Source organism: Carassius carassius, chromosome 11 (assembly GCF_963082965.1).
Source record: "Carassius carassius chromosome 11, fCarCar2.1, whole genome shotgun sequence".
In the NCBI taxonomy this organism is placed as follows: Eukaryota; Metazoa; Chordata; class Actinopteri; order Cypriniformes; family Cyprinidae; genus Carassius; species Carassius carassius.
In genome coordinates, this window is record NC_081765.1 from 6,434,272 (window position 1) to 6,447,730 (window position 13,459).

At 37.8% G+C, this 13,459-nt stretch overlaps 1 protein-coding gene across 5 annotated transcripts in view; it reads left to right on the forward strand.

Moving 5' to 3' along the window:
- Nucleotides 1-13,459, forward strand: part of LOC132152689 (disco-interacting protein 2 homolog A-like) — a 120,478-nt gene that overhangs the window by 71,304 nt on the left and 35,715 nt on the right. For 4 of the 5 annotated variants that reach the window (XM_059561502.1, XM_059561498.1, XM_059561499.1 and 1 more), the window contains exons 2-4: nucleotides 6,504-6,575; nucleotides 12,132-12,251; nucleotides 12,435-12,554. In XM_059561502.1, the coding sequence (XP_059417485.1) occupies nucleotides 6,504-6,575; nucleotides 12,132-12,251; nucleotides 12,435-12,554 (312 nt within the window). Of the gene's footprint in view, nucleotides 1-24; nucleotides 154-6,503; nucleotides 6,576-12,131; nucleotides 12,252-12,434; nucleotides 12,555-13,459 lie in introns of those variants that run through there. The other variant, XM_059561501.1, reaches the window with a different exon arrangement.

A 13,459-nucleotide genomic window follows, 5' to 3' on the forward strand; every position in this document is an offset into this window, starting at 1 on the left:
TGACTCCACTCTGTGGTTTATCTGCCCTGCTGCCAGACAGACTCCAGAGCGCAGAAAACACTGCTGCGCTTTAGACTTTCTGTAAGAATGCTGGACTGACACCGGCTCGGAAGAGTTTTCACACCTGCGCTGGCGAGATCTGCTGATCGAGGGGTAAGTGGGTGGAGATGACGGGAAACTTTGACACATTGTAGAAAGTGCTAATCTGCTAATATTATTAGAACTATTCTAAAAAACATGCTAGTCAGAAATTGCTAGTTAATTTCACAAACACTTGTTGTATTCCTCATAAGTCACTGGATCACTATATCAAAAACTTACTGAATTAATGTAAATGAAGTAAAAGTGAAATTGTAAAGTAGAAAAAATTAAATTTTCTTGTTAACGTAAGCTACAGTGCGCCAATGATCTTCCAATAAATGTATTTTTTACCTAATTTAACCCATAAATATTTGTTTTTATTGTATACATTTATGTATTAAGGTTGATTTGGTGATGTTAAATATTTTTGATTGGAATGAAACCAGTTACTACAGAAACCTATGTTATCACTTTTAGTTTATCTTTTCTTTTTCTTTTCAGTGTAGGCAAGTTTTCTCTATTTCGCTTTTGGGTAAATTTTTATCCTCAGAGGAGGACAGATTTGCAGATTTGCTAAGTCTGAGCACAGTTTGAGAGACTTTTGAGATCTCTTCTGAAACTCTAGAGGACTCACATGTGAGATTACAGAGGTCTTTTTCATTGGGAAAAAAACTGAGAAGTGGGATAATCTCTATTTGCTCTCCATTTAATCTCATTAATCTGAGTTTACTGAGATCTCATTTGTGATTATTCTGTCCTTTGAAAAATGGGGCTAAATGTTTCTAAGATCAGTTATTGTTTCATGATTAAGGAATGCAGGGCCAAGTCAAGCTCATTATTAGTCATCTGGTTTTTCCATGCTAGCAGGGGTCTTTGAGTCATTCGCAAGAACAATTCTGTTTTCTGTCAGAAAGTTTGATGGCAGCAGTTTGTGTAAACTGCAGTAATTGCTACCAGTTTGTCCGGCTGTGTCCGATCAAAAGCGATGGGGTTTGGCCTGATGTATGGCAGCAGGGAGAGCCGGTGCAGTGGGTGTCAGATGGGTGTAGTGCTGGGGGAGAGGTGTGGTTCACTGTTGTCTGCAAATCATTTTTGATGGATTTTCAACTTACCCTTTTGTGTTCAACTCGTGTTATACTGGTGATTCTGGTAAAGATTTGGTGGTTTTGTGATTTAAGCTTCCACTATGTGGACATTGGATCCTGTTAAAGACGAATGTGTGTGTGTGTGTGTGTGTGTGTGTGTGTGAGAGAGAGAGAGAGACAGAGACAGAGAGAGAGTTTTGGGGGATGGTGATGAGAAAGAGGGTGAGATTTATCTTTCATCTCCTCTTCCTCACACATTCATTTTAAAAAACACAAATGGACTAGAGCTTGAAGAGATTTCTTTTCAGAGAGGTTATTTATTTCTTTATTTACATTTGCTAATTTAATTAGATGTGTTAGCAACATTTCTGCTCATTATTTATTCAAGATATTGCAGAAAAGTATCAAATGTGTGTGTCTCTCTCTCTCTATGTGTGTGTGTGTGTGTGTGTGTGTCTGTGTGTGCTTAAAAGACAAGAAGCATATTAATTTACATGTCAGTTAGATTTGTCTCTCACCTCCTGTTCCTTACATATAATAATGTCAAATATACTGCAGTTTGAATAATTATTTTACATTTTTATTTATTTTTTATTTCTCTAAAGTCACTTTAAAGAGGAACAACAATTTTCGTAATTTACAATGCCACGATTTATTGTGTATTACAGATATTGTTGGCTTCTTCACAAATTGCTTTTGTTCTACTTTGTAAGTCACTTATGTAATCTCTGCTAAGTAAATTATCATGGAAACAATGATTTTGCTCATGATTTAGATTTTTTTTACGAATATATATATATATATATATTTTTTTTTTTTGTTGTTGTTGTTATTATGACCTATTTATCTCCAGTACCTTCCTTTAAAAACATTATTTTTAATTTATTGTTACTGTCATTTTTAATAAACACTTTGTTGACCCCATGTATACAATATGATTGTCCCCATAATGCATTTAAGATAAGAGTATAAATACATTACGTTTCGTTGTTGGCAAACCTGTCAAAATGATAGAGCTTAACTTGTTTTGAACCAGAACACTTTTTTAATCCTTGAGGTTTTGTTTTATCAGTTTCCTGATTAATTATTAAAAGGCTGGCAAACAGATCCTGGCTCTTTCTCTCTCCCTTTCGGTGGAGATTTGTCACGCTGATAGCATCTCTGAGACTGGATGTGATTGGAATAGACTGAATGCAGACATGAGCAGCTCCCTGCTTCCATAGTGATGGTCCATGCCTAAACGCTGCCTAAACGCTGCCTAATCGCCCGGCCCCTCCCATGTGTTCCCAGGGGGTCCCGTGCTGTTTCAGATGGTGGGGTAGGGGCTGTTTATAGTGACAGGGCTGCACCGGTGGCACTCACAGACGGCAGCAAAACAGAAAACACTAGGGATGGACTGAGGTGAAACCTGTGAGTCTGGTGAGATCATTGTCTGAAATATGTGCACCTGCAGTGGTTTGTGTGGGTGTGATCGTGTGTGTGCACATCTTTGAAAGCATTGTATTCTTACTGTGGATTAAACAAAGCTTTTGGCATTTCCTCAGAAGCATAAACATTAAATAATAAGTAAGTAAGAGAAATCTTCTCACCAAACTTTAAAGTTTTTGTCAACCAAGCTAGGAGATGTATGACAAATGAACACATAATGTGTTCCAAAATATCAAACTTGCTTGATATCCCAAAACTGGAGTATGTGCTCATCATACACTAAATCTGTCAGCTCCGACTTCCCAAACTCTGCAGACTGGCTATGATTTTCAGCATACACTCAAAATATATGTAATCTGTCTGGTGTATTCCAGCCTGCTTGGATTAAAGAAAGTATCAAAAATATATATTGAATAGACTGATGCTTTCAAATGTGTTGGACGGTGGTCAGCAGTGGACATAATTGGTTGGAATGACCTATAACCGCTGGAAATAGGAAGTTATTGTCCAATGACATGAATCATTCTGGTTGGTAGGAAAGAAGTGCTGTTCAATAGCTATCAGTCACAGTAATAGTCATCTGAAGGATGGGGAGAGTGCTGGGAGTTTTGTAGCTGCTTAAAAGCCCATGTGTCACCAGGGCAAGATGGATTGACACCTGTAAATGAGAGTCAGAGGGGGCTTCTACTCTCCAGATTTTCTCATGCCGAGGGGAATGAGAAATTATTCCTAAGGATAGAAATCTGGGTCAGTCGGTGAGTGGAATGCACATGTCTGGTGTGCTGTGAAAACTTTATGGAGATGGAGGAACAAGACTGAGAGGACCATTTCAAATAGTGAGTGATGAGCAATAGACAGCAGTCAGAGTAATAATGATGATGATGATGAGAATGATAATAGTATAGGAAAAGAAAGAGGCAGTCGAAGCATTCTTGGGTTGGATATATCATTGGGTTGTAGTGATCAAATTTGAGCCCTATTACTATACCTGCACAAACTCTGCATCAGCAGAAAATTGCTTTTTATGTTTATTTGTTGTGGCTAATTTGACTACACTTTATGCAGAATTCTGCAGGTTACCTCACAACATTAGCACCAAACATTAAATGCATTGCTGGTCTTGTTATTGGCTGATATACTGATACACACACACACACACACACACACACATACAGTATATCTATATATATAATCTTACATTTTCTTGTTCACTGAATGTCCTGTTTTGTGACTTTTAGACACGTCTGTGATATATCAGTTGGTGCCTCCCCATTTAGCCACAACACACTCTTCTTCTTAGGTTTGTCTTTGAAGTCAAAATCTCACCTTTGCACTTCCACAGCCCAGTTCAGCCAGTATAAATGGGCTGGAGTGTGTCTGTGTGGCAGCTGTGGCCACCTGACTGTGCTTCCTTCAGCAGCTAATGGCCAGTTCTTATGGTTTGATGTGGGAGGCATGTGCACCTGATCCCCATCCATACCTCCGTCACCTCTTATTCACCACACACACAAGTGCAGCTCATTGACCTTTGACTTTTATCTTCAAACGCTCTGAACTAGAGCATCGTTTCAATTCAACAGCATCTCAGAGCTCCTGCTGTGGGACTGATCATCATGTTCTTTTTATTCAAAATATATTTTTTGATTACTAAATGCATTTTTCGATAGTAATGGTAGTGGTCAATTGCTAGTGTAAAGGTGTGGCCAGATTAGCAACATTTTGCCAACAAAATCTATGAATATATTAATTATATATCCATTATCTGCCAATTTCTGATTAATACAACTCAATTCCATTACATTTATTATATATATATATATATATATATATGTGGGTATTGAGTTGTATTAATCAGAAATTGGCAGATAATGGATATATAATTAATTAGTTTAATTCATTACTTGCTCATATCGCCTATTTTTATATGTTTATATTACTTATGCCATCCTCTAGCACTCTTTATCTTTAAGAACATTAATAATTTAATAACACTGTTAAATGTGATCTTTAGCAAATCTCAAAATTAATATCCAGTTTTTATACTGTATATTATAATGTTGTGATGCCTTAACTTGTTGCATTTAACAATTGATTTTATTGACCAACTGATTTTAGCCTTTAGTATTTTTTATTTATTTAGACAAAATAGCAAATCATTTTTGCATCAGCCATTTATCGGTTAACTTGAAAGAAATTGGCTTATCAGTACCTGCCATAATGTTAATGTTGATGCATCCCTATAAACTTCATAACATTGTGCACTTCATTCTGTACATATACTCCGCCTTCACTAGTCTGTGGCCCAGCACTGTGGCCTGGATAGCCGTCCATTGTGTGTTGCACCATGCTCTGTGTTTGAGCAGACAATGCATGCGTCAGGTCAGCTGCCTGAGCTCTGCTACAGTAGAGCATTGTTTGCATAATCCACATCTCGCTCTGAAGACAGTAGACCTCTCAGCTCTTGATGGTGACCCAGGGGCATCTGTACACACTTTGCGAAAGTGTCTGCTAATCCATCTTTCTCGAAGACAAGCATTGTTTCTAGCTTTTGGCATGAACTTTGGCATATCTTTGAGGGAAAATGATGGGGTTTAGTGGCTTTTGAGAACCTCAGGTTAGGCCTGTTGATTGGCGACCCAGCTGTTTGAGTGGTATGTTTTCCCAACGCCCCCCCTCCCCATGATATGTGGAGGTTTTTATCATCCCCTCCGGATGGCTGGGAAAGGCGCGGGGAGGGGAAAGTGTCAGAGAGTGTTTGGGAGCCTCACATTTCTTTAGTGGTGTCAGTCAGCAGGGCTGTGGCCTCCACACTGAATCAATATGGCTTTTGTTGGAGAAGAAATAGCTCCTTTACAAGCTTGAATCTTGGAGGGAAGCAGGGTTATGCAGGATAACAAGGGAATAAGCATACTGACACAAGGTTTCAACATTTCCCAAAAAAAAAAACAGTGTGACACGTTTAGCAGCGTCCGAGTTAATGTTCAACCCTCCAATCTTTGATTTTCCACCATCCATAATTTGGATGCAGTCACAGCAGTCGTACTCCTGCAAACCAGTCAACGTGACCTGATTGGTTGGTTCACTTGGGGTTGTTAATTGATTTCATGCTTATTTGGGGTTTCATGTCAATAATCCCAGCTGTGCGCTTGCTATAATAACTGTCAGACATCTCATATACTCCAGACCCCATTGCACAGACTCCATCCATTTATCCATTAACTGACCATGACAGTCACAAATGGGACTGTTTTACTGTTTTCAGCTTTATATTAAGCATTTGTATGTTGTCAACTCTTATATGTTTGAATTTAGTGTTTATTTCTTCTTCGTGTGATTGAAGAGCAACTGAAGTGTGGCAGGCTGAGGTCTGCACATGTCATTGTGGTGGTATTACTGATCTGAAAGGTGTCCATTAGTTTATACAGCTGCATGTGACCCAGACAGCCTGTAATTAAGCCTGTGTGTATCATAGCCCAGACTGCCGTCAGCAGTATCCGCTGGTAGAATAATCAGGAGGAAAATCGCTCCAATTGTGTCCGTAAAATTATATTTTAAGAAGTTTGGAGTATAAATGTAATAATTCTTAGCTGATTCATTAAACATCTGCTAGAACTGACAAGAAAGATGCTTTTTTAGTAAAAGGACTGCTATAAGCTCAGGTATGAGTGAACATTGGAAGCCTCTGTAATATTTGTGTTTGTTATTCACTGGGAATTCGTGTTTGCGCAGCCAGTTTTCAGTGCATTGCTGTTACTAAACGGTAGTTGGATGTTTATGACGTGCTGGTGAACTTTCTCTGTGCCAGACAGATGGGCTGATGCTGAGCAATGTGATGCCAGCTTTTCAAACACAGAATACATGATTCATCACAATCCCTTTGTCTCTCTCTTTCTCTTTCTCTCTCTGTAGGGGACATCACACAGAAAGGCTATGAAAAGAAAAGAGGGAAATTATTGGCGCCCTACATACCCCAGATACAAGGTAAACAACTCACTCACTAATCAACTGTAAATCCACTGTTTAATGAACTATTTTAGCACACGGTGTATATCTAGGTTAGAAAATCTTAGACCTTCGTGAGAGGTCTGCATTTTACTGCGGTCTGAACTGATCTGAAATGCATGCACGGTTTCAGTACTGTCAAGGATACTCTGAGCTAGTGGAAACAATGTGTGTGTCTCTCTGGGGAATAGGAGTTATAAAACTAAAATCTAAGTGCATGCCTCAAACTGCCTTAAACTCTCAATTATGTGGTGTGTGTGTCTTTGTTCTTCGGCTTAGGGTGGCTAGCAACAGCCCATATATCCAGACATTCAAATTCAGAATATAGATCTCACAGTTATTTATGGTTCCTTGCTCTTTCCACATCTAAAATGAAAAATATTATTACGTTTTTAAGGCTTTTTTATTTTATTATTATTTAACCTATATTCCTTGTGTATGTTTAATTTTAGAATGGCCCTGCATGAATATCATGTTATGATATCTGCGGTGGCTTGTGGAAAAGGGAACGTCTGTCTGGGCCCCCGCTCTATATTTTTGGTTTGGCTTTGATACAGGAAATTAGGACTTAATTTTAAATTTGCCTTGCAGCAGAGATAGCTCTCCATTGTGGGCTTTGTCTTTGTTATTTCCTAAGCTGGCTGACAGACCACCATACTTTGTCCCATGATGCCCTGAGAAAAGCATACTTTAAAAACAGTATTTACTAAAGAAATGATATACTTTAAAAGAATATGCTTACTGTGTGAAATGAATGCTGTATTTCTGGGCCCTTTATTGCATGTGTTTATTACAATTAAATGAAAACGTTTTATAGTTTAAATATATATTAAATTCAATTAGCCGAACTTCAGGGTGATAACCTCAGACCGAAGAAAGAAAACGGCACACCATTTGTGCTGGAAACTTCTATCACCAGTATTGTACTCGTGCACTAGGGCTGAACAAATCTAAGTAGCTCAGCTATTTCTTATGTAAGCACCATCAGTTATTAACAAAGCCTGTTTTTGTTGCTCAGTTCAGTTCTTCATTTGACCAAATCTCAAATCTACCTTTTTATGTAACCAATTAAAGCTGATTACAATCAAGACTCCAAATGAGACCTCATTAAGGCCGGCGGATCTCCTAAAAGTCTTCTAATTGTTACATTGTGGCATCTTCTGAAACACTGCGTCCAGATCTGACTGGTAACAATCGTTTGAAAGCAGGAATGTGATTGGATAGATATCAGCCAACTGTGGAGGGACATTTCTTTGCTTAGCAACTGGACAGAGTTACTTGTAGCATTTATGGCCTTGTTATCTTTGCACATAGTTGAGCTTTTGTGAAGCCGTACACTATCAGGACATTTTATCAGTGGGTCTTGACAGGCCGTGCATTTTAGCTCTTATGAACCAGAGTCCCTCATTTCTTTTGATGTTGGAGACTGTGCCTTATTGTCCTTACACAACTGTTGCCATCCGTAAGCTTATGTTGAGTTAAGCAGGATTGGGGGTTTTTAGGTGAAGTGTTTCTCAGAACGAGAGCCAAATAAAGTGAGCATGTCCTGTTTAGTCCTCACATGCCTCCGAACTGAAAGAAACAGCAGGACTCTTAGCATTATAATGCTATTACTGAGCAGTTATTGGAAAGACATAAAGCAGTTATGATGGGTTTAATAAAGAACTAAATGAGAGACATTTTTATAAGACATACTTAAAGGAATAACAATCATGTTTGCAGTAATCTGCAATGGAAGTCTATGGGAAAAGGTAATCCAGAGGGTTTAAAAGCAGAAATGAGCTTGAATCTTTTTAAAGCACTTATATTAAATCTTCCATTCACAAATGTGTGGTGTTTGAGCTGTAAAGCTGTCTAATTGTCATTTTAGTGGAAATGCTGTTCTAAATACTAGTTGAACTCATGCTAAAGGCATGTTTCTATACGCAATTTGGGGTAGGTTATATTTTATTATTGGTTTTGAAATAAGTATCTTATTCTCAGACTGCAGTTATATGATAAGCATACAATTAAAACATTAATATCATGAAATATTACAATTTCATTTCAGTATATTTTAAAATGTATTTTATTTTTGTGTCTTCAGTATGGCATTGCCCTTAAGAATTATAATAATATGCTGATTTGATGCTTAAAAAACATTTCTTATTGTTATTAATGTTGAAAACAGCTATGCTTCTTAGTATTTCTTTATCATGGTTGAGATCCATGATTCATTTTCCCCCCAGAATTTGTTAATAAATAGAAAGAACAGAATTTATTAATTAATTCATTTACATTCATTCATTCATTCATTCATTCAGATTAAAAGGGAAATCTTTTGTAAAAACTTAAACTTGAAACTGAACTTTTGAAAAACTAAATTAAACACTACTGTTCAATTTAATGAATCCTTGCTAGAAAAAGTGATTTTAAAATTCTTACTGACTCCAATCTTTAGAACTTTAGTTTACTTTTGAAACACTGTTTACTTTAACATTTACTTTGGTGCAGCGTCTTGCCCTATAGACTTCCAATGTAAGTGTATTACTGTTAACACCTTTTTTATGAAATAAAAAAAAGAAGTCTGTGATAATCAACAGCAAACATGGAACTTACTAGAACATCCCTTAAATGAATTTAAAAATCCTTATCATTAAAAAAAAAAACTTTGTCAATATTCACCAAACCAGGTTTAACACATAACATAGTGCAGAATATTCTACAAATCATAAACCAGTCCTACAGTTAACATCGCTTGTGTTTATAGGTCTTTGTGATCTTTGGTTATATATGTGACCTCTCCTGAACTCATTTCGGTTGTTTAGGGATATTAGCCCTCATTGAGAAAAGCCCTATTGAATGCTCCACCATGTCAACACAGTCAGGTGAAGTTCTTTTCAACGATTCTGGGGGTCAGAGGTCAATATGAAGTGGTTGCTAGGCAAACAGTTTGAGAAGAGGTAAACCATTCTGTATCGCCTGCTTTTGCTTTCTAAAAAAAAAGGATAACAAGTCACTACTTGTCTTAACCTTTGATAGATGTTCTGCCACGTCACAAAGTTTCACAAACCTTTTTCTTAAAGGTCACGTTTTTCGTGCTTTTTTTGAAGCTTTGATTGTGTTTACAGTGTGCAATATAACATGTGTTCATGTTTCGTGTGTAAAAAAACAGTATTTTTTTCACACAGTTCACTTATCTGTATACCGCTGTTTTCACTTTCATAAAAACGAGCTGATGACTTCCTTGTTCTATAAAGTCCCTCCTTCAGAAATACGTAACGAGTTCTGATTGTGCCAGCGGTTTCTGTGTTGTGATTCGACAGCAGCTGAGCGCAGGCTGCCCTCCTGGAAACGCGATTGGGCTAGTTTTGGACTAGTTTTGAGAAGTAAGTGGGCAGGATTTGTTTTGAAAACTTGGCAACCCTGATCTGAACGCACGATCTGGAAATGTACTTATAATCACAGGAGCCTTTTTACTGACAAGATGCGCATGAAAATCGCATTCGATTTTTTTGCACAGCTCTACCATCTAGTTAACAAAGCTAAACAGTGTTGCCCTTTGTGTAATAAGTTACAGAAACTGTTAAACGCACCAACTTAAATAATAAAATACACTTACCGGTTGTGGTCCATAAACAACGCCTTCTCCAGACAAAGAGGGAACTGCTCCATTTTTCAAAAATAATCTTTGTGCGAATCCGGCATTAAACTGATTGAGATTGAGGAAGCTGTCCTAAGCAAAATGTGCTGCACATAGTTTTACATGTGGATTATAATTTTCGGGAACCGAGTTAAACATAAATTGTAACCGTTAATCTCCAAGTACAGCGTCCCTGGGAAGCCCAAACAAAGGTGATTGGACTCCGAGATGAAAATAACAGCGTTTCAACCACATGGCGACAACAAGACCACGCCCCCTTTGTTGTGTATTCCTGTGGGCGGAGGTTAGTCAAAAAACTGTTTTAGTGACGTCATTACTGCAGGAAGTAGAGTGATGTAGTCCAAACTGGTCGTTCGTTGTAGGCGACTTCTGTTAAATAAAATATTTCGCTTGGCATTGAACTTTGAGCTTTAGAATTTTACATATATTATTTATACTCTAACAACAACATTACACACTAACTAAAGTTTAAAACATGGGATCACGAAGAACGGGACCTCTAAAATGTCCTTCATCTGTCCCTGTGTTGTTATAAATGAATCCTGAGGTATTTGTAGCATTCATTTGTCTCTTCCTGGTGTGATAGATGGAGGGGTCACCAGACCGGAGATCAGAGCATAAGCTTCTTTGATTTCTCATTTTTGCTGCGGCAGCTACAGCTGTGATGGGTCTTATGTAACCGCAGCGCTGCATGACTCACCAGTCTTAACCTTGTGCAAGGTGGAGATTTCTCCAAATTCACAGAAACTATGCTGACATTGAGCTCTCTGCAATTTAAGATTTAATCAAACAGTTTAAATGCAGAGGTGACACATCATTTATGTCACTTATTCTCAATTTATAGTATTTAGTGCTGTCAATCGATTAAAAAAATTAACTAATCACACTTTTCGGACATTTAACATTTTTAAATATACTTTTCTATTGCAGTAATTTCACATTTAATCTTCAAATTAATGTAGAAACAACATAAAGACTTTACACTTTTTATATATATTTTTAATGGCATCTCTTATGACTGAAGACTGAAACAGAAGCATAGAAAATAAGCAGTTTATTTCACCTTAAGTTTTTGACCTAACAGGCCGTGACTGCAACCAATTAGTTATCTTCCTACTTTTTTTTTTTGAGGCATCGATTGCCCTGTGTCGCTCCACCCACAGCCAAATGTGATTGGTCCAAAATCGGTCTCCATACAGTTGTATATTAAACATCAGACAGCATTTTGTGGACCATCTAGAATTATTTATTTTGCCAGTTTGAGGTAATTCCTATTGGTGAGAAGTTCTCAATGGCAAACATAGTCCCACAGCCTCAGCTGAAACTGAAACTTTCGTAAATTACTCATACTGCCTGCAGCTGTCACAGCAGAGCAAACCTTGCCCTTGTGGGTTGATGTAAGATTTGTGTGTCTCTTCAGCCCATGTCTGTCAGGTTTGATTAAATATTTTGAATGTTACACTCTCTGCGTCAGCACTGGATCACCATGAGAACTCTGTTTGGAGCTCAGATATGGTGGAAAGGGCCCATTGATCTCAAGGTGTTGTATTACTCAGACCGCGGCAGAGATGGCAGAAGTCACAAGAAGATTTATGTTGCTATCTAAATGCAAGGATAGTGTTGAAATGTAATAGTGTCACTTCAATGGTTTATTAAGTGCAGTGACCTTTATTCTGTAATGTTGGTTTTGTTTATTCTTAATGTACCGTCATTTCTTCTATGCACAGCGACCCCAAGCTGAGAGATTCAGTCCGTTTGTTAGAACTGTGCTTTCTGCGTTTGTTTTACACTGCAGTAACTGTAGCTTGCTAATGGGTAAAATGTCGAGCATGGAAATTGAAGTAATGCATTTGTCTGTCAGATGATACTATTCTGGTCTGTCTTGTGTGCAGGTGTAGATCCGTCTCTGCAGATAGAGCATAGGATCCAAACGTCGTCACAGGTGGCCCCTCCAGGCTCCAAACAGAACAAGCCCCGGGTGGCAAACTCAAGGGATGAGCGCTTCAGATCAGGTAGGAACATTTCTCTGCTAAACTCTGTAATCATGAGGCACAGATACCAATTCAGTGGTACTGGCAACCCATCCCTTGTGAAAAAGAAGAATATGCTTATAAAAAGAGCATTTATTATATGACAATAATATACTTCTAATGAAATATACCTATGTGTGAACTGAACTATCTCTGTCGTCACAGACCTTCATACAGAAGCAGTTCAAGCAGCCTTGGCAAAGTATTCAGAGAGAAAGATGCCAATGCCCTCTAAGAGACGCTCTGTTCTAGTGCAGTCTTCAGTTGAAGCGTGCACTCCCCCAGGTAAACACACACACACACACACACACACACACACACAAACAAAGCTAGGAGTGGAAGGATTCCTTACAGTTTTATGGGAGCACTTAGTTTTATGAGAGCAGAAAATATTTCGGAAGCGTTTTTTTATTTTATGTTTTCATTTTTCAGCTGACAGCAGTTGACAATGTGCATTTCAGTCCTTGATAGTATCAAGTTGTTTTGATCTTCTGAGCCTTGAGAGAACAATGCATAGTTTTCTGAATAATAGGCTCATTATTTACACAAAGAGAATGGCTTCTGACCACTCCGTTCCCAGACCATCTTCCCACACGCCTGCATATGGAGATGTTTAACAAAATTCCAGCTTTATTGACCCACTGGCTGCATATTTAGTTATAACATTAAGTTAACACACAAACTTTAGATAATGCAGAATGGACATTATATTATTTTAGCGTACAAGAGATCAAATCTTCAGTTTTTTCATAGCTCATTTGAGTTTCCTTATGGTATTAACAGGTTCCTTAGAATAAATGTGACACTTGTTGACATACTGTACAATAACAGTACAGAGCTCTAACATTAAAGTGGACAGCTCAGATCATCTGATTTGGTAGATTTGGATGTGAAATGTTTCATATTGAAATCTTGGACTTTTGACGGCAAAGTTCGGTATTCTTGCAGATTAGTTTGAGACATTATTATAATCTTTTCTGAAACTCAATAGGAAACTTGAGATTACTGGTGTATTTTTCTCAGGAGGAGAAACCACTATTGGCCCGCCATGTAATATCGTTGCTGTCTTAAAGAAATAACTGATATATTAAATCCCTTTTCAGTCATGGTGACTTTCAAAATATAGTTTAATGTCATTTTATTGATAAGAAAATGAGTGTCTGCTACATTGGTCCTGCTGGCATGAGCGA